At 31.4% G+C, this 23,262-nt stretch overlaps 1 protein-coding gene across 1 annotated transcript; it reads left to right on the top strand.

Annotated features, from left to right (window-relative positions):
* Nucleotides 1–6,499: 6,499 nt before the first annotated feature.
* On the top strand, nt 6,500–7,304 carry LOC130976419 (dirigent protein 22-like). The gene has a single exon (XM_057901284.1). It carries the CDS (start codon nt 6,600–6,602, stop codon nt 7,200–7,202), a length of 603 nt encoding a protein of 200 aa, XP_057757267.1. The 5' UTR covers nt 6,500–6,599; the 3' UTR covers nt 7,203–7,304.
* Nucleotides 7,305–23,262: the final 15,958 nt, after the last annotated feature.

Here is a 23,262-nt window from a genome sequence, read left to right as displayed (position 1 = left end):
TAACGGCCACGTCAGCGCCATAGGATCCATGTCAACGTTTTCCGTTGAGTCCAACGAAGTCACTTCAACGGAGGGGTAAATTTGTCTACGTTTTGGAAGGGTCATGGACATGAATGTATTTTCCAATCCTTGGGGACGAAAATATCCGCGAAAAAAAAGTTTAGGGACCTATTTGTCTTTTACTCTAACTATAAATTCCTAATAAATCAGATGTAATGTCATTTAATTTATATTTTGTCATACATAAACAAAGATTAATGTCATTTTCTTTTGTCTTTTCAAAAAATTCAGTGCAAAACAAGATATCTCAATTCTAACGATTTTAATTGAATTAATTGAATTCGTCCCTATAATAAGGAATTAATTTAATTGAATAATCTTGAAACTATATAGTTATTTTTATGATTAATAAATGTGACAGTTTTTCAAGCCTCAAGAAGTTATTGATAAAGAGATATATGATGAATTACGAAAAAAATTTTCAGGTACACAATTTTTATATTCTCCTATTTTATTAATTAATTATTCTTATAGTTTGATATTTAAAAATGAAAAAAATAAGCATTCTCATTTCTTTAGTTTTTTTACTATTTATAGAGAAATGAAGGCCTACTTAGATTCAAATCCATATTTTGGCATACCACTTAAAAAAATGAAGACAAATATGAATATCCATAACATTTAAGCAAAATTATCTTTTATAAATAACTAACATGTATTTTTATTTATATATAATTTTTTTTAAATTAGGATATTAATTATTATTATTATTATTATTATTATTATTATTATTATTATTATTATTATTATTATTATTATTTGAACTATGTTTTTTCTTACCTCTTTATTATGTACTTTTATAATTTAACATTTTAAAAGTATTTTATAGTAATTTTATGGTAAAAAATATCATATAAATAAAATCACATTTATATTAAAATAATATAAAAAATATATTTATTTAATAAATTTAAAGAGTAAGTAATATATTAACAAAAAAATAAATAAATTTTTTAAAAAAAATTAGAAAAGCGGCTAAACAGGCACGATAGTACCTGTTGAGCCGCTGGTATATATAAAGAAGAAGAAGAAAAAGAAAGAGAAAAAGAAAAAAAAAAGTCCTCATGATATTTGTATGCATGCATTGAATAATTGTTGATTGTTAGATGAAAAATAACTTTTAAAAAGCATGATTAGAGAAGATTGAGTGAATCAACCCTAAACACTTGAGCGATCAGAGCGTATACACATCCGGTGAGGGTCAATTGCTCAATTCTATATTTTCACCTATGATTATTTCTTACCTTGCAAGTTTATAAATTCTTTTCTAGAACTCTAATCGATTGCTGGATTTGATTTGGTTGTGATTGCTTTAACCCTTATGTTCATATATGTATTCTTGGAAACTATATATTTTGACCAAGTAGTTGCATGTATCTAGATAAATTACATATAGGTAGTTTACTTTGAATAAATATTAACACCCCTTTCTTGTCTTTCTTGAGTTTAGCATGGGGAGATTGATAAACTACAATTTTATAGTTTATCTTGTATTGAAATTAGTGGATTTTATCAACTTTTCCTACAATTATTCACAAAAATAGCATAGTTTTGTGAATTCTTCCTAATTTGTGCTTAAGAGTGAAAATATGCTTTTTAGGCCCTTAATTTGTTAAATTTAATTCACTTTAATTCTATTCGATGCCTTGATGTGTTTGTTTAGTAATTTTAGGCTTAGAAGGCAAATATTGGATTCAAGAAGTGAAGAAAAAGCATGCAAAGTGGAGAATTTATGAAGAAATGAGGATTTGGAGTAATTCACGGTCACGCGTACAGATGCCTTGCGTGTACGCGTGAGTGGGAGATTTCGTTAGGTCGTGCGTACGCATGCCTCACGCATATGCGTGACACGAAGTACGTGACTCACTTAAGAAAAACGTGGCTGGCGATTTCTGGACCTCCTCAAGTCCAAATCCAACTCATTTTTGAAATATTTGAGGCCAAATAGGTTTAGTTTAGCAACATGTTTTAGGTTATTTTCTAGAGAGAGAAGATCTCTCTTTTCTCTAGAATTAGGGTAGATTTAGCTTAATTACCTCGTGAATTTAGATTTTGATCTTGTCTTGATTTAGTTTTCCTTGCAATTTCTTGTTACTACATTCTTGCTCTGTTAGTTTTACTTGTTATTTTGTTGCTTTTGATCTTATGAACCCTTGTTGATTTTAATTTCCATTTTAATGCAGTTTGATATTTCTATGTTAATTTATGTTTAATTGAGTTGTTATTATTATTATCTTACATTTGGTAGTTCTAGATTTTATTATTATTGCAATTTTACCTTATTTTCATTTTATGTCTTCCAAGTGTTTGATAAAATACTTGGTTTGGTTTTAGAGTGAATTTTAGCACTCTTGAGTCTTGACTTGAGATTGAGGACTTAGGTTCCTTGATGTCATTGATGTCCAGTATGATTGGTAATTTAGGATTGTTAGTTGATTTTAGGATCAATTATTGTCAGAGACCTGAGCCTTAATTGCTTCCTCGATAGCTGTGATAGCCTCCCGGGCGTCCTTCAGAATTTTCTTATTTTTCTTCTTCTAGGTAGTGGCCTCCTAGTGGGCGGAGCCTGCCGACTTCATAGCCTCAGCCAATTTCTCTTCTAACTCTTTCACATTAGCCCCTGACGCGAGAGTCCAGCCCCAATGTTTCACCGAGTTGCTTAGAGAGAAAGAGGTCACTTTCCAAGAGCCGGTTGATCTCGTCGGCAGTCTCTTTAGACTTCTTCTCTTCCTCGGCAAGTCGGGTCTTTAGGGATTTCTCTTGGGCCTTGTGGTGATATCTCTCTAAGAAACCCTGAGATTTCCCTCCAAGACCTAGCCTTGCATTAGCACGGGCTCAACCTTCCTGGCGATAGCAGTTGCCCAGAAGAGACTCAGGTATGCCCACCTCGCCCGGGTGACCAGGTCTTCTTCCCAGAAGAACTCCTCAATACCAGGGAGGAGTTAGGAGTCGATGCAGAACCTGCGTCAAAGTTCTTCTCCACCACGGAGGGAACTTTTCCTGAGTTGAAGTTTATCTTTCTCTTCTTAGGGATAGAAATAACGATCACCTCGGCTTCATGTTCAATCATTATCCCCTTATCCAAATCATATTCGTCGATAGCGACGTTCCTGATAGGTTCCTCAGGTGGAGGACGTGATTAATATTTGCCCTCGCTGGTTACAAGGGCTTCAGGCTCAACGGTGGGGGTCGTCGAGCTATCATCGCCACTATCATCTCCTGGAAAGAGATGAGTCATCAAGCAGGACAGAGTTTTGTGCCCTGTAGCCATCCCAATTACAAGAGAAGCAAAAGGTAAAATAAAGAAGTTAGGAAGTTAAAAGACAAAAAGCATATGAAATCAGAAGCAAAACAATAATGAGCAAGTCGAAAGAACGGGAAATCGACGGGAGGAGAATGTTACCTACATATTCGCGACCGGATTTTCGGTCGCCCATTAATAGATGAGGGGTAAGATTTTTAGAACAAAAAATCACCAGTAAAACATTACCGATTTATTAGTTCTCTCGACCTAGTGCATCATAGGTCATCTTTATTAAGTAGTTGGCGCCAGCACTGAAACTCTAATAGGTCGGTATCCACCTTTCTCCTTCAAGGGTGAGCCAAAAGGGGTGGTAGCCCCGAGTCGGCCTCACCTTGAAAATGGTCTCTTTGAAACCATGAAACAAATCTTCGAAAAGACCAAAAATCTGTTGGTTCTGTATAGCCCCTGAAGGAAAGGTATCCTTTCTTATGCTTTCCTTCTTGGGAAGGGTTGGTGAGTAGGAAGAAGTACAGGAAGATATTGACGGAGGCCGGGAGCTCCAGGTATTCACATACCATCTCAAAACAGCAGATATTAGCCCAGCTGTTGGGGTGAAGTTGTGACGAGGCAACATCACACTGATTCAAAAGGGCCATGAAGAAAGAAGAAAAAAGGAGACGAAGGCCCAACGTGGTGAACATAGGCTTATACACCCACATCTAGTCGGGAACCCAGGGAGACGACAAATTTAGTTGGCAGATGCACTCCCGGAACGAACAAGTCGTAGTTTGCCTCCTTTGAACCACCCCCCGCATAGTGGACCTGAATTTCGGAATTCTTGTAGCTCCTCCAGAGTTTTCTTGGAGGACGTGCTCGTTACGTCAGAAGTAGCCCAGACGTAATGATTTATAGAATTTTGCGCCAAAGGCTGCTACACCATACCTACATTGGGGGCACTAGTTAAGTCAAAATAGAAAGTCAAAAACTCAGAGAAGTCAAAACTAAACTACATTTTGTTCTACGTTTTGTTATACGACTACCCTATGTTATTTCACACAATTTCAGGCCTAAATCTAGGAAGCAAACACCTATGGTACCTCCCCTAAGAACTAGTTACCAATGGCGAGTTCAATAGTAAACAGCAACCAAACACAACAAATAGCAGAAAAAGCAAACATAACAAATAGCAACAAAAAAGAAGCATTAAAATGAACAAAATAAGCACGAAGGATTCACTTACCAGTAAGTGAAGCAGAAGGATTTAATGAATTGGAGGCAAATGCAGTGAAACACACAGCAAGTAGGAGGTAAAGTGTTGGTTGCGAAGTACTAGTCGTTGGGAAAAATGAAAGAGAAGAATGAGAAGTAAATGAGATATGAAAGAGTTATGAATGCGGAGATGGTAACCGTCAAGGGGGAGCACGAAAAGTCAAGGGCAAAATAGACCTTTTCCTCCACTTTCAAATCAGTCATTAAGAAAATTTAATGCTCTTAGCACAAAAAGCGAAGCGACACCTCAGACAATGGATGGGGCAGCTCACGCGCACCAAAGGCGCGGATTCCATGAACGGAATCATGAGCAGAGGAGGACTATCATGCAAGAAGAACCGAGTAAGGTGAATGCGCCAACCGCGATCCTCATGGTTTGCCACGTTGGGGGAACTGTTCTTACCCAACCCAACATGGGCCAGAGATCTACCTTATAGGTTACCGACCCGACGGGTCCTCGACCCGACGGGTCCTCGACCCAACAGGTCCTCGACCCGTACGCGCAAAAGTGACCCACCTATTACTCTACCCTTGGGGAAGATCTGGACAGTTGACAGAAGCTTCTAGGCTGACGGGCCCAACCAAGAGGTCCCACCCGAGTACAAAGTATAAATGGGGATGGACATTCCCCTCTCCCAAATTACATCATCTTTACCCTAATTAGCCGCCTCATCGTACGGACACTTACTTTAGTATCGGAGTGTCCTTGCAGGTGGCCCCACCTGCCGACCCACCAGCATCTCCTTTCCTCGCAAAGTTCGCATTTAGGTCCGGAAACTTTCTTCTCACCCGTAGTTGCTCTGAACCCAACACCCAACTGATCCTACATCCTTACGAGCAACCGAACAATTTCAAATTTTATTAATATAATAACATCGATACCATATCATTAAAAAGGGTTAGCCACCAAAAACGCCCCTCAATTATTCAGACGCCGACAAAAATGCACCCAAATTTTACTATTGACAAAAATGCCTTTAAATAATTTAAAAACACGACAAAATGTCCAACAGTAAATATATTTTCAAAAAATGCCTGAGAAATTGAATTTTGATGTGATTTTTTTCAAACATAATTAAAAAAAATGATATATTATTATTTCTTAAAATTTGGTAATTTTTTTCTAAGTATATATTATTTTGTGATTTTTTAAAAGTATTATTAGTTATTAACAAAAAATTACAAAAAAATATATACTTAACAAAAAGTTACCAAATTTTAAGAATAGTAACATCTCACTTTTTTAATCGTACTTGTAAAAAATTGTATCAAAATTCAATCTGTAATATATTTTTTGAGAAATACATATTTAATGTTAGATAATCTTGCAAAAAAAATTAACATTAAATATGTATTTCTCAAAAAATACATTAGATATTAAATTTTGATGTGATTTTTTGTAAGTGTAATTACAAAAATGAGATATTATTCTTAAAATTTGGTGATTTTTTGTTAAGTATATATTGTTTTGTAATTTTTTAAAAGTATTATTGGTTGTTAACAAAAAAAATTTAAAAAAAATATATATTTAGTAAAAAATTGCCAAATTTTAATTATAATAATATCTTATTTTTGTAACCATACTTATAAAAAATTGCATCAAAATTCAATTTTTAAGATATTTTTTAAAAATATATATTTACTGTATATTTTTGTTATATTTTTAAATTATTTAAAAACATTTTTATCGATAGTAAAATTTGAATATATTTTTATCACTATTTAAATAATTCGAAGACATTTTTAGTGATTAACTCCATTAAAAATCAAATCTAATATCAATAAGTTAATAGTTTTTCAATAGTATTTATATTTTTTACCATATAACTTGCCAAATTGTGCGGTCGTCGTCATCATAGCATCTTTTCTTTGAAGGGGAAAAAATGAGGGATTCATTACTTTTACTCCTTCCCTTCTCTTGGTGTATACAAATACGAGCATTCTGAATGAAAAAGTTGATTCCTATATACACAAATTATAGAACGGACAAAAAAGGAAAAAGTTAACAAACTTACAGCTCATCATCATGGCCAATACCTTCCCGAAAATCCTCCCTTCTTTTTCTTCCCTCGTCTTCATCATCATGATCCTCACCGTTGCCGTCGCCGTCACGACCAGCGCAAAACACGACTCTTTTTTCCATGAACTACTGTTCCCCACAGAGCTCGGAATCAGCCAGCAAGATGAGAAGCTCACCCACCTGCACTTCTTCTTCCACGACATCGTCAGCGGCACCAACCAAACTGCCGTGAGAGTAGCAGCGGCTCCGTCCAGCGAAACATCGCCGACGGGGTTCGGCTCGGTGGTTATGATGGACGATCCCTTAACGGAGACGGCAGATCAAAGCTCCAAGATCGTGGGAAGAGCTCAGGGAATGTACGGTTCGGCTTCGCAGAGCGAGCTGGGGCTTCTCATGGTAATGAGTTTTGCATTTACCGAAGGGGAGTACAATGGGAGTAGTCTCAGTGTGCTTGGCCGGAACACAGTGGAGAGCGCCGTCAGGGAGATGCCAATCGTCGGCGGCAGTGGGGTGTTCCGGTTCTGCCGTGGGTACGCTCAGGCCAAGACTCATTCTATTGATGAAATGGAAGCCGTTGTTGAGTATGATGTTTATGTCTTTCATTATTAACTGTTATGGTGTTTTATTCAATTTGAAATGTATCGTTATCAGATTTGTAATTCATAAGTTTAGCTCTCAAGTTTCAAATATCATTCATAATCAACTTTAGTTTATCATTCTTGCTTCCATTGTTAATAATCAAATACCAATAGTAATACTGCAGATTAAGGGAAAAATGAATTTTCTCCAGGTAAGAAAATTTTTATGGCAGAACAAACTCATTATTACAATAGAAGTTTTAAGCGCGGATAACTCATGATGAAAGAAAGGGGATTTCCTAATGTATAGTTAAAGGGGATAATACTCCTTTATATACTAAATTTAATAACAAAAGCTCTTCACTTTCAACCTGATCTCTCTGTCTTTCTCTAATACCAAAACCTGCCTCTTTACTTTCTCTTTCTCTCTCTCTATCTTTATTTATTAATTATGTATTAAGCAACTGTTTTAGAATTAGTGAATACTATAATACCTATCATTTTGTATTTAAGTTACTAAAATAAATAAATAAATAATATTTAATAAATTTTACATAATTTATTTTTTATTTTAAATATTTTACTTTTTACTTTAAAAAAATTTAGACAATTTAAACATCATAACAAAAACATTATAAAACTCACTTTTTTTAATTTTAATGTCTTATTAGTGTTAGATTTTTTACTGAAACAAAAATAAAAAATTATTATTGTTCATGACAAATTTTTTTATTTTTATTTTTTAAAAATTCACTTTTTTTTTAGAATTTATAAAGTTTATCTAACAGATATGTAAATTTTTACGGTACATACAAAATTCGTCCATCACAACAAATTTATTCTTATTACAATATGATTTAGATTGTATTGATATATTTTTATTTTTTTAATTAATCTAAATTTTATTCATATAAAATTAATTTAAAATTTTTAATTAATTTAAAATTATAAATATATATAATTAAATTTAATTTGATAAAATAAATGTAATTGTATTATTATACGGCTAATTTTTTTTGATATGAGACCAAGTTTGGTGTAATGCTGGGTTATGGAACTTAGGGGAGTTTTACATCGTTGTGACGGCGTTCAGGTGAAGGGAAGAAATCGGACGGTCCGATTTATTGCAGTTGAAAGGGGACACAAATCGGACCGTCCGATTTGTGGTTTATGGAAGGCAGTGCATGGAAATCGGACCCACCGATTTCATGCTTTACATTCAAATTTTTTTGGGTCCAGCGATTTCTTTGCTGGATGAGAAAAAATTTTACAAGTCATGAAATCGGACCCAGCGATTTCCAAACCATCACACTTACGTAAAGCACCATGTTCTCTCATACTCATGTGATACTCCATCTTCTTTCCAATATAAAAAATAAAAAAGTGTTATTATACCTATATGACTAATTATGTTTATTCGATTTTGAAAAATGGACTATTTAAAACTGTTAATTTTAAATTAAAAAAAATATTCGTCTATTTTTAATAAACATTCTTGCATTATTTTGTTTTAAAAGAGAATTGTAACCACGCAATATAATCTTTTAAGTGTTTAATTTCAGAATATAATGGTAGAATAATTCTAAATAATTAAAAGCAATATCAAATTCAAGTAAAAAATATATAGATAATTATAAGCCAATATGAATTGTGGGTTAATTTTAATTTTTCATCATTAAAAAAATAGGAGATAATAGAATAACAAGTTTTATTTATGTGAAATAATAGAATAACAAGCTTTGAAAAACATATTTTAGTGTTGTTTGATGTCTTTATTTATAAGTCTGATTTTTAGAGCTTTTATCCGAAGGTATTTTGTCTTAATACTTAATATTTAGATCTTAATTTTTATTACGGTATTTTTTATGTTTTAGATTATTTTTTTGTAATTTTTATTTATGGGAGAGGGTGAGATAACGGATAAATAAGAGTATGAGTATGAGGATGGTATTTTTAAATTAGTCGTTAATTTAATAATTAGCTATAGATAACTTATTTTTAATGTTGGTTATTAAACTGATCTATAATTTTATCATTGTCAATTGATTTAACAATTTTATTGTCTCATAACCTAATATTTTTCTTCAATTGCTAAATTGATAGCTAACTTAATTATTAACAACTAACTGGTTAGTAATCAATTAGAAAACAAAAGTTTTTAACTTGTTTAAAGTTTTTAAACTAACTTTTATGTTGGTTGCTCAGTCAATCTCTAAATTTGCCATTAGTAACTTGTTTCGCTAATAAAACTTTTCTAATCACGCTAAAACTTATTTTTCGTATTGATTGTCAAATCGATCACTAATATTTTGTTTAAATATCACTTATTTTTGCTTACAAAATATCTAATCGATCACAAAATTAATGGTATAATAGGTTAAAATACAATTTTTACGTAGCGCACTTGATTTTTCTATTATAGATGCCAACAATATACATTACGATAGGCTAATACTTAATTGAGCGCTTATTCGAAGCAATTATGAAAATTGATCATCTGAGTTATAGTTCATAATAAAAACTAATAGTATGATACAGTGATAAAATTAGTAAAAATATAATAATTTATATTAGATCTGACAATAAATTTAATCATTTTTAGTTAACATATAGTTCGAGATGAAACTTGATATGAACTTGAAGGAGCCATTATATTTAAGGTTTAATAGCCATTTTTAGACATTAAATATTACAGCCAGTCATTATATAATTTGTTATTGAATTGGTTCTTTAAACTTATAAATTCCTCACTAGTCTTAATAGAAAGTATTTTTGTCTTTTTAAAAGTAACTAATACAATATTTAAGTATTTTAAATTAAACTTAAAATTTTATTTTCTATATCTAGTTGATTTAAATAACCTAATTCTAAAAGAGCTCTTACTATTCTAAATAAATAGTGAGGCAAACATGTAAATATTAGTTGAGAGTTGATATTTATAATTAATACGATAATATTCAGGTATCAATGATAGCCTAAAATGAATTAGGTTATATGTATGTCTTGTTTACAATTCTATATAAATTGAATTTAATTGATTCGATTTACATGTAAATAGCGTAACTCGAATCAATTAGATTTGATTTATATAGAGTTATAAATAAGACATACATATAATTCAATTTAGTTTAGGATATTGGTGTAATTTTATTTGATTTATTATTAGTATAGATTATTGACATTTCTTACTTTTAAGTTAATTATATATATATATATATATATATATATATATTATTAATTTTAAAACATAAATATTAATAAAAAATATCTATATTTAAAATCAAATAAAATATAAAAAATCAAAACAAATAAAAATAGAAATCTAATTTTTGTATTTTAATTCAAATAATTGAAAAAATAAAACAAAAAAAGAAAGACGCGTGTTTTTTTAATTAATCTTTAAATATATATTTTAAAATTAATCCTCAAAAAGTAGTAATTTTATCATTCTAAATTCAAATATAAATTTTTAATATTTAAAATAATCAAACAACTTTAATTTTAAAAGAACATTTTTGTATTTTAAAATTAACTAATATTATAGGTTGCTTTTTTAAATTAAATCATATTTTTAATTCAAATTAAATAATTTTAATTTTAAATTATAATTTAGCCTTTTAAAATTAACTGTAAAAAGATATTCTTATTTTATTAGTTCTTTTACCTTTTGTTTTTTTATTACAATAGTTCAATATCAATTTCAAAATAAAATAGTCCAAAACAAAAATAATAAAACAAAAAAATTTTAATCCAAAAAAATTTTAAATAAAATATTATAAAATGATTTTTTTATTACCACAGTTTTTAATTTTAACTCAATACAATTTTAAATAAAAAAATTATGTCTAACTTAAAATGAGTTTGAAACAAAAAAAAAACATAAAATAAATTTTAATGACCCAATATTAAAAAACTACTTAATTTAGTCTAAAATAAAACAAAAACTAATAATTTTTTTTCTCTCTCCTCGTTTTTAAGAGCTTTTAAAATTTTAAATGCAAACTTTACTCCTTTCTTTACTCATAAAATTTTAAAACTCCATATATCTATGAAACACCGAGTTAATACTCAAAATGACCCCTAAAATTTGACCTCCGACTTAATTTAACCCTTAAATTTTTAATTGACTCAAATTGTACCCTAAAATTTTGATCCGTGCCTCAATTTGGCCCTTCCGACATTTTTCGTCACCGGAAAGCTGACTTGACAATTTTAAATGACACGTGACACTATAACAGTTAGATGACATGACCAAAATTTTCAAAGCATCAATTTAACCCCTAACAATTTGAACATGAAACCTAGCGCAGCCCCAATTCCCCCAAATCGTAGTAGTTAATGTATGTACTAAGTACACATGATAAGTTTATTATTATTAAAAATTTTTAAATATTTTTATTTAATAAATATAAAATAAATACATTAAAAAATTAAAATTTTTCATATTTTTAATAAAAATTTATTAATTTATAAACTTAACATGTCTCCGTAAGACACAAAATAGATAAACTTTTATTTTTATTAGTGATAAATAATTTTTGTATTTAACATAGTAGGAGTTTTCTTAAATGGGTAAATTATATTTTGATTCTTGGTGGTCCAAAATTCTTTTTGAATCATAACCATTGAAAATTTGAACTAATGGTTAAGATTCAACCATTTTATTAATTATATAAAAATTATATTTATATTTAAAAATTTTAAATAATAATTTTATTTTAAATTTTAATTTTACCCTTTTTTTTCTTCTTTTTCTCTCCCTCACTCCCGTTTCTGTACATCACTACGCCTGATTCAATTTCATTTATTCCTTCCCTGACTACTATTGCAAATAACATAATCTCACAGAATACACAACAAAAGGTTAAGAATGTTAGTTCTTATATTTTATTTTTTCTATTACAACTGCTATTTTTTCTATTTTCTTTCTTTCATTTGACTCATTTTTTTTCACATATTTAACTTTTTAATCTCAAACCACCAAGTCTCTATTAACACCTATTAACACCTAGGATAATAAGTCTTGGGAGTCCTAATAAATGTGGATGTAAAATTTTTGGTCGATGCCTATTTGACAAATTTAAAAATTAAAATCTCATAAAAGAAAGCCCCAAAATTTGCAATCTCAAATTACAATGCTTAGTTACATATATAAAGTGGCATGAAAGAAGGGTCATATGGAGAATAATTCCCTGTCGAAAAGATTCATAGCGACTCAACCTTCATGAATGTCAATGGCCACACTTGAAAAGGTTGGTGGAAGAACTCGAGGTTTTTTTTTTTTAAAAGATAATAAAGAAAAAGGATATTAACGACATTTTGCAAAATTGTTTCATTTTTTTTTTATAAAGACCATTAAGATCTAATAATCGGTTATAATATATTTTGGTGGTGCAGTGGTTAGTGTGATGATAACAATGGTGATTGTTGGATGGTGGATGTTGGAAGAAGATGTAAGAAGAGAAAGAAGATGTAAGAAGAGAAAGAAGAGGATATTTATGTAATTTATTATTTTATTTTATATTTTTTTTATCAAACCGTTAGGTTTATGTTCAAATTGTGAAGGGTTAAATTGATGCTTTGAAAATTTTGGTCATGTCATCTAACTATTACAGTGCCACGTGTCATTTAAAATTGTCAAGTCAGTTTTTCAGTGACGAAAAACGTCGGAAGGATCAAATTGAAGCACGGATCAAAATTTTAATGTACAATTTGAGTCGATTGAAAATTTAAAAGCTAAATTGCGTCGGAAGTCAAATTTCAGGACCATTTTGAGTATTAACTCATGAAACACCTAATCGCATCCCTAATATCATTTAACAAAATCTTAAAGAAAACTGAAGAAAAACAATAAAAAAAGTCACGAAACTAAATTAAAGAGAGTGTGACGGATGGAGATTTAATCTCGAGAATTTCTCTTCCATGCACATAGCTTAGGACAGAAGTTTTTTAAGATCTAAACTTCTATTTTCAAACACGCTCTCATTCCTGTTCAATCATAAACTCAATAGAAGACATGGAGATTAAGAAAAAAAAAATTGCTTATAAAAATTTGAATATGAAATATTTATATAATAATATATCATGAGTATGAGGAAAAAAACTTAAAAATTATCCGTTGTTTTCCATCTTTGAGTAGGAAAAAATTTTAAGATTTTTAATTATTTTTCTAATGTAAAATAAATATAAAACACACTTCACTCGATTTATATTGGCACATACTCCTGCAATTTAACTACCGCAGCCTCATTTCTTTCAAATAACATATTTGATATTGGATTATTTTTTTTTGTAAAAAGTAAAATTAGATGAAAGTGAAGTCTTTTACAGTTTATTAAAATTATAACGAATATGTGTCATGAACATGATAAATTTTTTTTTGTTAGGCTTATTCTTTATTAAGAGAAATATTTTTTATTTTTTATCAAAATTTCACTCTTTATAAATAACATTATTTATCAACTTAAATTTTTAAAATATAATTTTATGACATGATATTAAAAATTTTTATAATTTAAAGATTTAGAACTTGATCATTAGACAAATAATTTGTTGACAAATTAAAAAATATAGAAATGTGTAGAAATTTTGCAAGCAAAGAAAGAAAGTAATTGATATAATGCATGAGTTGCTAAAGAACTTAATTTTGGATTTTGGATGGATTTTTTTTTTCAAAAAAAATGGATAAAGCATTAATTTAGTTTTTAATATTTGAGTTAAGTTTTAATTTTGTCTATAACATTTAAAATATTCTAGTTTTATTTCAAACAATTTATTTTGTTTTATTTTAATTTTTTGGTTAATATTAAATTTTTTCTTCTAAAAATACTCTTCTTTATTATGATTGTAATGGTCATGGTGATGATTATAGTGATTTAAGTGTAAAAGTGACAATAGTAATTCAAAAAAGAAGATAGTAATACAAAACTAAAATTTTTGGAATAAAATTTTTTTATTTCAACCAGAAGAATTAAATAGGCAAAAATAAAATGTTGGAATAAAAATAAGATGTATCAAAAGTTGAGTTATTTATTCAACGATTCCAGTTGCTTCGAAAGCAACATTCTTGCATGCTTGTTGCTTGTCCAGCGTTAAAAGGAATAATAATAACACAAGAAACCCGATAAAAAATTACAGCTAAAAACAGAAATAAAAAAGTGCCAAGTATTCACACGATAACTAAAATAAAAAGATGCAAGATACAATATAATACAATAATAATTAAGATAAATATATAAGTATGATAGTCAAAATAACACTAAACAGAGCCTACGAAATTTAGAACGACTAATTATATACATAATTTTTAAAAAGTTAAACAGCAATATATAATTTATCTGTCAAAGTCAAGTCTCTAAGATAATAAATATACAAAAGTGAGAGAGAGTCTATAATAAGATAACCCAAAATGCAAAATAAAACAAAAGATCCTTCACTCCATCACCATCTCGCAACTCGTCGAGGTGGGTCACGACCTGCATCTGAAAAACAACAAAAGAATATGGTATGAGAACTGGAGATTCTCAGTATGGTAACAGTGTCCAGTAATGTAAGTTATAAGGTTCCGGGAAGCCAAAGGCGATCTTAGAACTTCACATTAAACTTAAGATTCAAACTTAAAGCAATGCTACATTTAAAACCATAATTCAAAACCATAATGATACATGGGTAATCTAATTTAGGGAATTTCTAACTAAACTAACACTGATATCCCACAACTTTCACCAACCTTACCTCCATGCGATCCTATCGCCACCACTTATCGAACCTTTTCAACCTCAGTGACAAACACAATAGATACAAACAAGTAATTCACAGGTAATATGACATATATAGCAAGAAATTCAGGAAACATATAAACATGTTATATAATTAGGCAAAACAATGTAAGTAGGAAAAGCAAGTAAACATATAGAAAATTCACATGATGAATGCCTGTCCTATTGGCTGTGATATCACATTGTCAGTTCAACTGCCAACCCGACACATTCCCATGGGAATGTCGCTTTCGATCACGTTTTATAAAAAGGGTACCCTCCCCATCAGGGATATAGTACTTGACCACTTTTCCAGAGATATAGTTCTCGACCACTCTTAAAACCGAAAGTATGTGAGTGGGACTTCTACCACAGCCCTCACACCTCAGCATAAGTGGGATGAACCCCACACCCTACACCTGCAACTTAACATAAGTGGGACAAACTATTGTCCTAAAGCCTACATTTCATTAATATTATTCAAAAATAGTTTAATGATTCATAGTAAAATTTCTCAGCTCATTCTGAGTCTCATCATGCTCGGCATTCATGCCTTAATGTTCTCAATCTCAAAATAAGGTCATCATCATATCATGTGTCCTCCATTCAATATCAAAGAACTCTCCACCAATTCACTCAGACTAATTCATCCACAATTCATAGTACGCCTAAGTCTCCGTCTTCTAAGATTTAATTAACTTTATCTAATTTAAGCCCTCTAACTCTTTTTCATTAGTCTTAAGTATCAATTAATAGTTAAAAATCTTAAACAGTAATTAAAGGAGTTTGGAAGGTTAGAGAATCCTTAAAAAGTGAAGAAAAATAATTTTTTAGCAAAACAGGTGGTCTCGCATACGCAAGCCCCCTATCTACATACGCAAGCTCCCTGTCTGCGTACGCATTCCTTGAAATTTTGGGTGTCCATGTACGTGGCACTGGTGCAGAATTTATATCCCACAAACTAACCGGTAAGTGCACCGGGTCATACCAAGTAGTATCTCAAGTGAATGAGGGTCGATCCCACGAGGATTGATGGACTAAGCAACAATGGTTAAGTGATTTACTTAGTTAGACATACAGAAAATGGTGTTTGAGAGTTCAAAAAGCATTAAACAGGAAACTCAGAATATCAGAAGACATGCAAATAAATAAGTTGGGAATAAAATATGGAGAAAGCAGTTAAGGCTTCAGAGTTATCTATTTTTCAGATTGACTTTTCTTATTAATTTATTTTAATCATGTAATATTTAATTCCTGGCAAACTATATATGACTAAACCATAATTCTTTAGACCTTTTAGTCTCCTAAAAAATTCATCAACCGCTAATTTCTTGGTCAATTAATTCCAATTAGAGGGTGAAGTTCAATTATAGTTATATGCCACAGAAATCCTAATTACCCAAATATAAGAGGATTATATGTCACGTATTCCGTTGAATCTAGATAATTAGAAATTTAGGAGAAAATTTTTTCGAGCTGTTGTTCAAGTAAAGAGCTTTTCCAAGTTATACAAGAACTCAATTAGAAAGAGGGTCATACTTTTGTTCCACCCAATTTCATAAAATAAAGAACGAAAACAATTCTTAAAATATAAATCAGTACATAAATTAAAATAGAAAAAAAAAATAAGGAACAGAATCAATCCATACAATAGGCAGAGCTCCTAACCTTAACAGTGGAAGTTTAGTTGCCTATGGAAAAGAGTGAAAACTAAGATTCTGGTAAACTGTGAATTTTTGGGATGAGATGGAATAATAGAAGAGAAGTTTCTTTTCTCTTTTATATCTAATCCTAATTAATTTAAAATCTATTTTCTAAAACTAAAATAATATCTTTTTCTATTTTGAAATAAAAATAAAGTTTAAATCATAATTAATTAAATAATCCGCGCCTTGTAACGTGGGGACCACTTGGCTTCATTAGGATCCACGCCTAACTTCATGTTGTTCACCACACAAGGCGCCTAACTTGAACTGAAGAGCACGCCTTACTTTCTTGATTCATGGGTGGACCACGCCTTACATGCTTGATTCATGGGTGGACCACGCCTAACTTGATCTTGCCCTTCACTGCTGCGCCTTACTTGGATTAAGTAACAAGGCCTTGCGCCTTACTTGCCATGAGTCGCCATACCTTGCGTGTTGTTGTTGTGTCTTGCGCCTAACTTGAGAAATCTCAAGTTAGGCACAGCCTTGGCAGAATTGGTGGAAGAGAAGTGTGAACTATTATATATCGTTAGAAAGCTCTGGAAGTTAGCTTTCCAACGTCACTAGAATCACGTCCATTGGACCTTTTTAGCTTGAGTTATTTAGGTTTGAGTGCAGAGAGGTCAGGGTTGACAGCATCATTCGCCTTCTTCTTTTTTTCTACAAAAACTCCATCAAATCTATCCGAATACTACCTAAAATAAACAGAATTGCACATACTCAAAGTAGCATCCATAGTGGCTAAAAGATAATTAATTCTCGATTAAACACAATAAATTAAATACAAATTTACTAGGAAAAGATAGGAAAGATGCTCACGCATCACAACACCAAACTTGAATTGTTGCTTGTCCTCAAGCAACCAAACTAATATAGACTTAGGATGTGAATTTGCATGAGAGTGTGAGTTCGATTAAACTCATGTCTCTTCTTATAGTGGGGTTTACAACTGTAATCCTGAATAGTTTTAGCATTTCACTCTTCTTTGAATCAGAAGGATGTTACTATCATGCGGAATTAGAATCCGGAGAATATTATGAATTTTCTAATCTTTTGTACTTCAATTTAATCCTTGAACACATAAAATTTTCTTTGATTCTCTTCTCTTTGGTGCTTTGCACCTTGATCCTAGCCATGACTTTAAATATTTTGTCTCAAGTTTCACTTGACACAAAAACACCACAAGCACTTAACTGGGAACTCTCTTTAAGTTCTAATTTTTCTTTCAGTTACTCCCAGACAGTGGTGCTCAAAGCCTTTGGCATACTCTGTTAAATGCAATTGATCTCGACTCTTAGTGTTCAGTCTCAAGGATTACTTGACACAATCACACCACAAGCATATGACCAGGAAAACAACTCTTTGAGCTTTTAATCATGTCTGACCTCCCTAGTCATTGATGTCCAGAGCCTTGGACCTTGCTTTTATTTTTTATTTTGTTGTTTCTTTTGCTTCAAGGATTAAACTTTCACTTATTTCAGAGAATTCATAATAGTTTCCTAAATTCCTGTTCCTTGTACATCAACATTCTTTGATTCAAATTTAAATATGCACTGTTCATGTCATGCATTCAGAATCATCAATAATGCCACCACATTTAAGTAAATAAGACTACTCTTAAATATAAACTCAATTTCTCGTGCAATACATCACTTCTTTTTCTTTTGAATTCAAGCTCAGTGAGCAATACATGAGACACTTTTTTTTTCTTTTTTACTAAAAGCAAATGACAGAATGAAACTAAATCTAAGAACTGAAAGTACTAAAGATCATGTAGGCAATCAAAGCAACAGAAAACAGAAGACAACAAAATAAGAACGGAAGAGAAATAGAATGAAAGGAACTCAACCACCTCAGTTATGCTGGTGGCCATCTCATTCCTCCATGAAGAACATTCATCTCCCTTTGATGCTATTAAAATAAACAGAAAACGCCAAAAGCGAAGCGACAACACCAAACTTAAAAGTTTGCTTGTCCTCACGCAAAGAAAATCTGAAAACAGGGTGTCAAAAATTCTTCTTAATTGCTCCTGTTCCTGTTCTAATCATTCTGCATGACCAAAACACATGTAAAACAAGAAAAATTCTAAAAAAAAAATAGATAAAGTAATTTAAAACAAAAACTAAAATAACTATAAAATTAAAACCAAAGTAACTGCAAAACCAAGGATACTAGTAGTTGGGTTGCCTCCCAACAAGCGCTTCTTTAATGTCACTAGCTTAACACTTGATTGTTGAATTTTCTTCCTCTTCTTCCAGTTGGTTAAAAGAAATGACTCCAAGGGGGGAAAGGTGAAGATTAGTGCCCCCTGGTATAAAGTCCTCCTAACAAGCTCTCTTTTATTGTGATTAGCTTGATTCACCTTGCTTGTTGGTGTAGAGGTTGGATTGTTTTTTTCTGACCTTCTCTTTTTCATGGATATTTTGTTATATTTCTTGATCACAATCCCCTTTTCAGTGCTTTCCTTAGTTGCCTTCACTTCTTTGATTTCAAAATTTTGGTGTTGTGTGATAGTTAGAGTGTACCCTTCATCAAGAACTTCTTGAATTGATGGTTTAATAAACTCACCCTTTATGCCACTCTCTGCTTCATTGGAGTGTAGATTCCCATAATTATTTTCATTCCTTACAACCTCCTTTGTTTGTGAATTTTCCTTCTTTGTTGGTGCATCTTCTTCTTCTTCTATGTGTGAGGGTGAAAAGTTCTCTAATTCACTGGAGTATGAACTCCTTTGATTGATTTTCTCAATTTCTTCTATAGGATCTTGCATTATATCTCTTGGGAAAGAATTTGCTTATTCCTCTTCCTGGGGCTTGATAATCAATTGTACATATTTCTCTACATTTTTGACACTCGTCCTTATATCATGTATGAATTCTTTCATGAGAAGCTCAAGATCTGATGGTTCTTGATATGAATAAGGAGATGTTGGCTCTTGATATGGATAAGAAGGAGATGATGATTCTTGATAAGAGTAAAAAGAGGATGGTTCTTGGTATGAATAGGGAGATGATGGCTCTTGATATGGGTAGAAAGATGATGGTTCTTGATATGGATAGAGAGGTGGTGGTTCTTGATATGAATATGGAGATGGTGGTTCTTGATAGTTGGAACATGAAGCATTGAAGTTTCTTTGGTTTTGACTTTGCCAACCTAAATTTGAGTTGTTCCTCCATCCAGAATAATAAGAATCACTCATTGGGTGTGAGTAGTAACCCATGTGATCTCTCTCCATTATTTTTCTTAGCACAAAACACCAAAAAGAATTAAACGCACCATGTGGTAAACAGGAAAGCAAAGAAGAAAGAACAGAAATTTTTTTTGAAAAGGAATAAAATAAAGAATAATAAAAATAAAAAAATTCGAAAATAAATGAAAAGAAGTGAACTATAAATTCAAAAATTAAACAAAGAAAGATACTAAAATTTTTAAAAAATATTTTTTTAAAGAAAAATTACTACGGGAACACCAAACTTAATTTCAAAAATTAAGAGAAAAAAATTTAGATAAAATAAATCAAAATAATTTTTTTTAAAAGAAATAAGTTAAATGAAATTAAAGCAAAAATACCTAATCTAAGAAATCAAATAACAAATAGTTGTCAATCACAGTTAATCCCCGGCAACGGCGCCAAAAACTTGGTGCAGAATTTATAACCCACAAACTAACCGGCAAGTGCACCGGGTGGTACCAAGTAGTACCTCAAGTGAATGAGGGTCGATCCCACGAGGATTGATGCACTAAGCAACAATGGTTAAGTGATTTACTTAGTTAGACAAACAGAAAATGGTGTTTGAGAGTTCAAAAAGCATTAAACATGAAACTCAGAATATCAGAAGACAGGCAAATAAATAAGTTGGGAATAAAATATGGAAAAAGCAGTTAAGGCTTCAGAGTTATCAATTTTTTGGATTGAATTTTCTTATTAATTTATTTTAATCATGCAAGATTTAATTCCTGGCAAACTATATATGACTAAACACTAATTCTTTAGACCTTTTTAGTCTCCTCGAAAATTCATCAACCGCCAATTCCTTGGTCAATTAATTCCAATTAGATGGTGAAGTTCAATTCTAGTTATATGCCATAGAAATCCTAATTACCCAAATATAAGAGGATTATATCTCACGTATCCCGTTGAATCCAGATAATTAGAAATTTAGGAGAATATGTTTTCAAGTTGTTGTTCTAGTAAAGAGCTTTTCCAAGTTATACAAGAACTCAATTAGAAAGAGGGTCATACTTTTGTTCCACCCAATTTCATAAAATAAAGAACAAAAATAATTCTTGAAATATAAATTAGTACATAAATTAAAATAGAAAAAAACAAGGAACAGAATCAATCCATACAATAGACAGAGCTCCTAACCTTAACAGTGGAGGTTTAGTTGCCCATGGAAAAGAGTAAAAACTAGGATTCTGGTAAACTGTGAATTTTTGGGATGAGATGGAATAATAGAAGAGAAGTTTCTTTTCTCTTTTATATCTAATCCTAATTAATTTAAAATCTATTTTCTAAAACTAAAATAATATCTTTTCCTATTTTAAAATAAAAATAAAGTTTAAATCAGAATTAATTAAAAAATCCGTGCCTTGTAACGTGGGGACCACTTGGCTTCACTAGGATCCACGCCTAACTTCATGCTGTTCACCACACAAGGCGCCTAACTTGAGCTGAAGAGCACGCCTTACTTGCTTGATTCATGTGTGGACCACGCCTTACTTGAATTGTTCATGGGGGGCCACGCCTAACTTGATTTTGCCCTTCACTACTGCGCCTTACTTGGATTAAGTAACAAGGCCTTGCGCCTTACTTGCCATGAGTCGCCATAACTTGCGTGTTGTTGTTGTGTCTTGCGCCTAACTTGAGAAATCTCAAGTTAGGTGCAGCCTTGGCAGAATTGGTAGAAGAGAAGTGTGAACTATTATATATCGTTGGAATGCTCTGGAAGTTAACTTTCCAATGCCACTAGAATCACGTCCATTGGACTTCTGTAACTCGAGTTATTCAGGTTTGAATGCAGAGAGGTCAGGGTTGACAGCATCATTAACCTTCTTCTCTTTTTCTGCAGAAACACCATCAAATCCATCCGAATGTTACCTAAAATAAACAGAATTACACACGACTCAAAGTAGCATCTATAGTGGCTAAAATATAATTAATTCTCGATTAAACTCAACAAATTAAATTCAAATTCACTAGGAAAAGATAAAAAAGATGCTCACGCCTCAGGCACCTGTTCGCGTACGCGAGTGTTCCAAAACAGAATTGTATGCTTGTGTCGCGTGTAAAAGTTCGCGTACGCAAAGGTTAAAATTTGGACTTTCACGTACGCGAGACTCTCAGGCAGTGAAGAATGCCCGCGTCGCATGCACTATGTTGCGTATGCGGCCCTTAGCAGACTTAGAAAATTTTAAAGCTGCAGAATTTTCAGATTTTTGTACCGAACTTCAAACGTTCATAACTTCCTCTAGAAAAATCTATTTTTTCAAACTTTATATCATTTTAAATCTCTTAAAATCATATTTAATTTAAAACAAAGATCACACAATTTCAAAGTTTGAGGTTCAAGTTATAATCCGTCAAAATTCAGATAAAAAAATAAGGTTTTACAAATTCTTTAGTTTCCAAATTTCCAAAACCAAACCAATTCAGATACATTCTAAATCATGTCAAAACTCACCATTCAATACCTACAATCACATCCATATATTTCATCACTTACTATTCAATTTTTTCTATTATTTCCACACCTAATTTATCATTTAATTCACCAATTCCTCAATCAAATCTCAACAACCTTATTCATCAATAATATTCCACACATACAATCATCATATTAACATTCCACCACAATCATATCTTAACCATACTATTTATTCAACTTCCATCAACATGCATATAACACAATCATAATTCAAGCAACTATATAATCAATTCAATCTAATCCTATGGTCTACTAGCCTAATTGTCCATAAATATTACATATTACATAGAGAAAATCAAAATCATACCTTGACCGATTTTAAATATGCTCAAAAATCAACAATTGATCACAACCAAGCTCAATCAAGCCACCAATAAACTCCACTTACTCCCAATATCACAATTATCAAGCTATACACAATTAATTCATAAAAATCAATACCTAGGGTTCCTAAATACATAATTTCACAAGGGTTAAGAACAAGCTCACCTTACCTAATGTTGATTAGGACAAAATTCAATAAAAATCAAGTGCTAGATGTGTACCTAAACACCCAAAATTACAAAAATTACTCAATAACTAACTATAGCAAAATTTTTGAAAATCTAGTGCTAGAAGTAACAAACTCGGCGAGAACTTCGCATAACCGTAAATGGCATGCAAATTGGAGCACCGTAACTCAACATATGATCAAATGAAGATAAATGTGAATAGTATTTTGAAACCCTCACCTCTCTTCCTCTCTTTCACGTTGCTGCTGCGGTAGGTGTTGTGTTGAAAGTGGCTGAATTGGTCACTTAAGTATGTATTTATATGTTGGGCTTGGGCCTACTTGGGCCCGATCCAATCCATTAGCGTTTTTAGTCCGTTTGGCCAAATTTTGGACCAAACCTTTAGAATTAGCGTCTGGTTTTTAACTT

The sequence above is a fragment of the Arachis stenosperma genome, chromosome 4 (genome assembly GCF_014773155.1).
Source record: "Arachis stenosperma cultivar V10309 chromosome 4, arast.V10309.gnm1.PFL2, whole genome shotgun sequence".
Classification (NCBI taxonomy): domain Eukaryota; kingdom Viridiplantae; phylum Streptophyta; class Magnoliopsida; order Fabales; family Fabaceae; genus Arachis; species Arachis stenosperma.
Note: the sequence above shows the minus strand (reverse complement) of the source record. Positions and strands in the feature narration are given on the sequence as shown.

What these genes read in the sequence shown, in the direction of transcription:
- LOC130976419 (XM_057901284.1), top strand. Translation starts at nt 6,600, where the DNA reads ATGGCCAATACCTTCCCGAAAATCCTCCCTTCTTTTTCTTCCCTCGTC.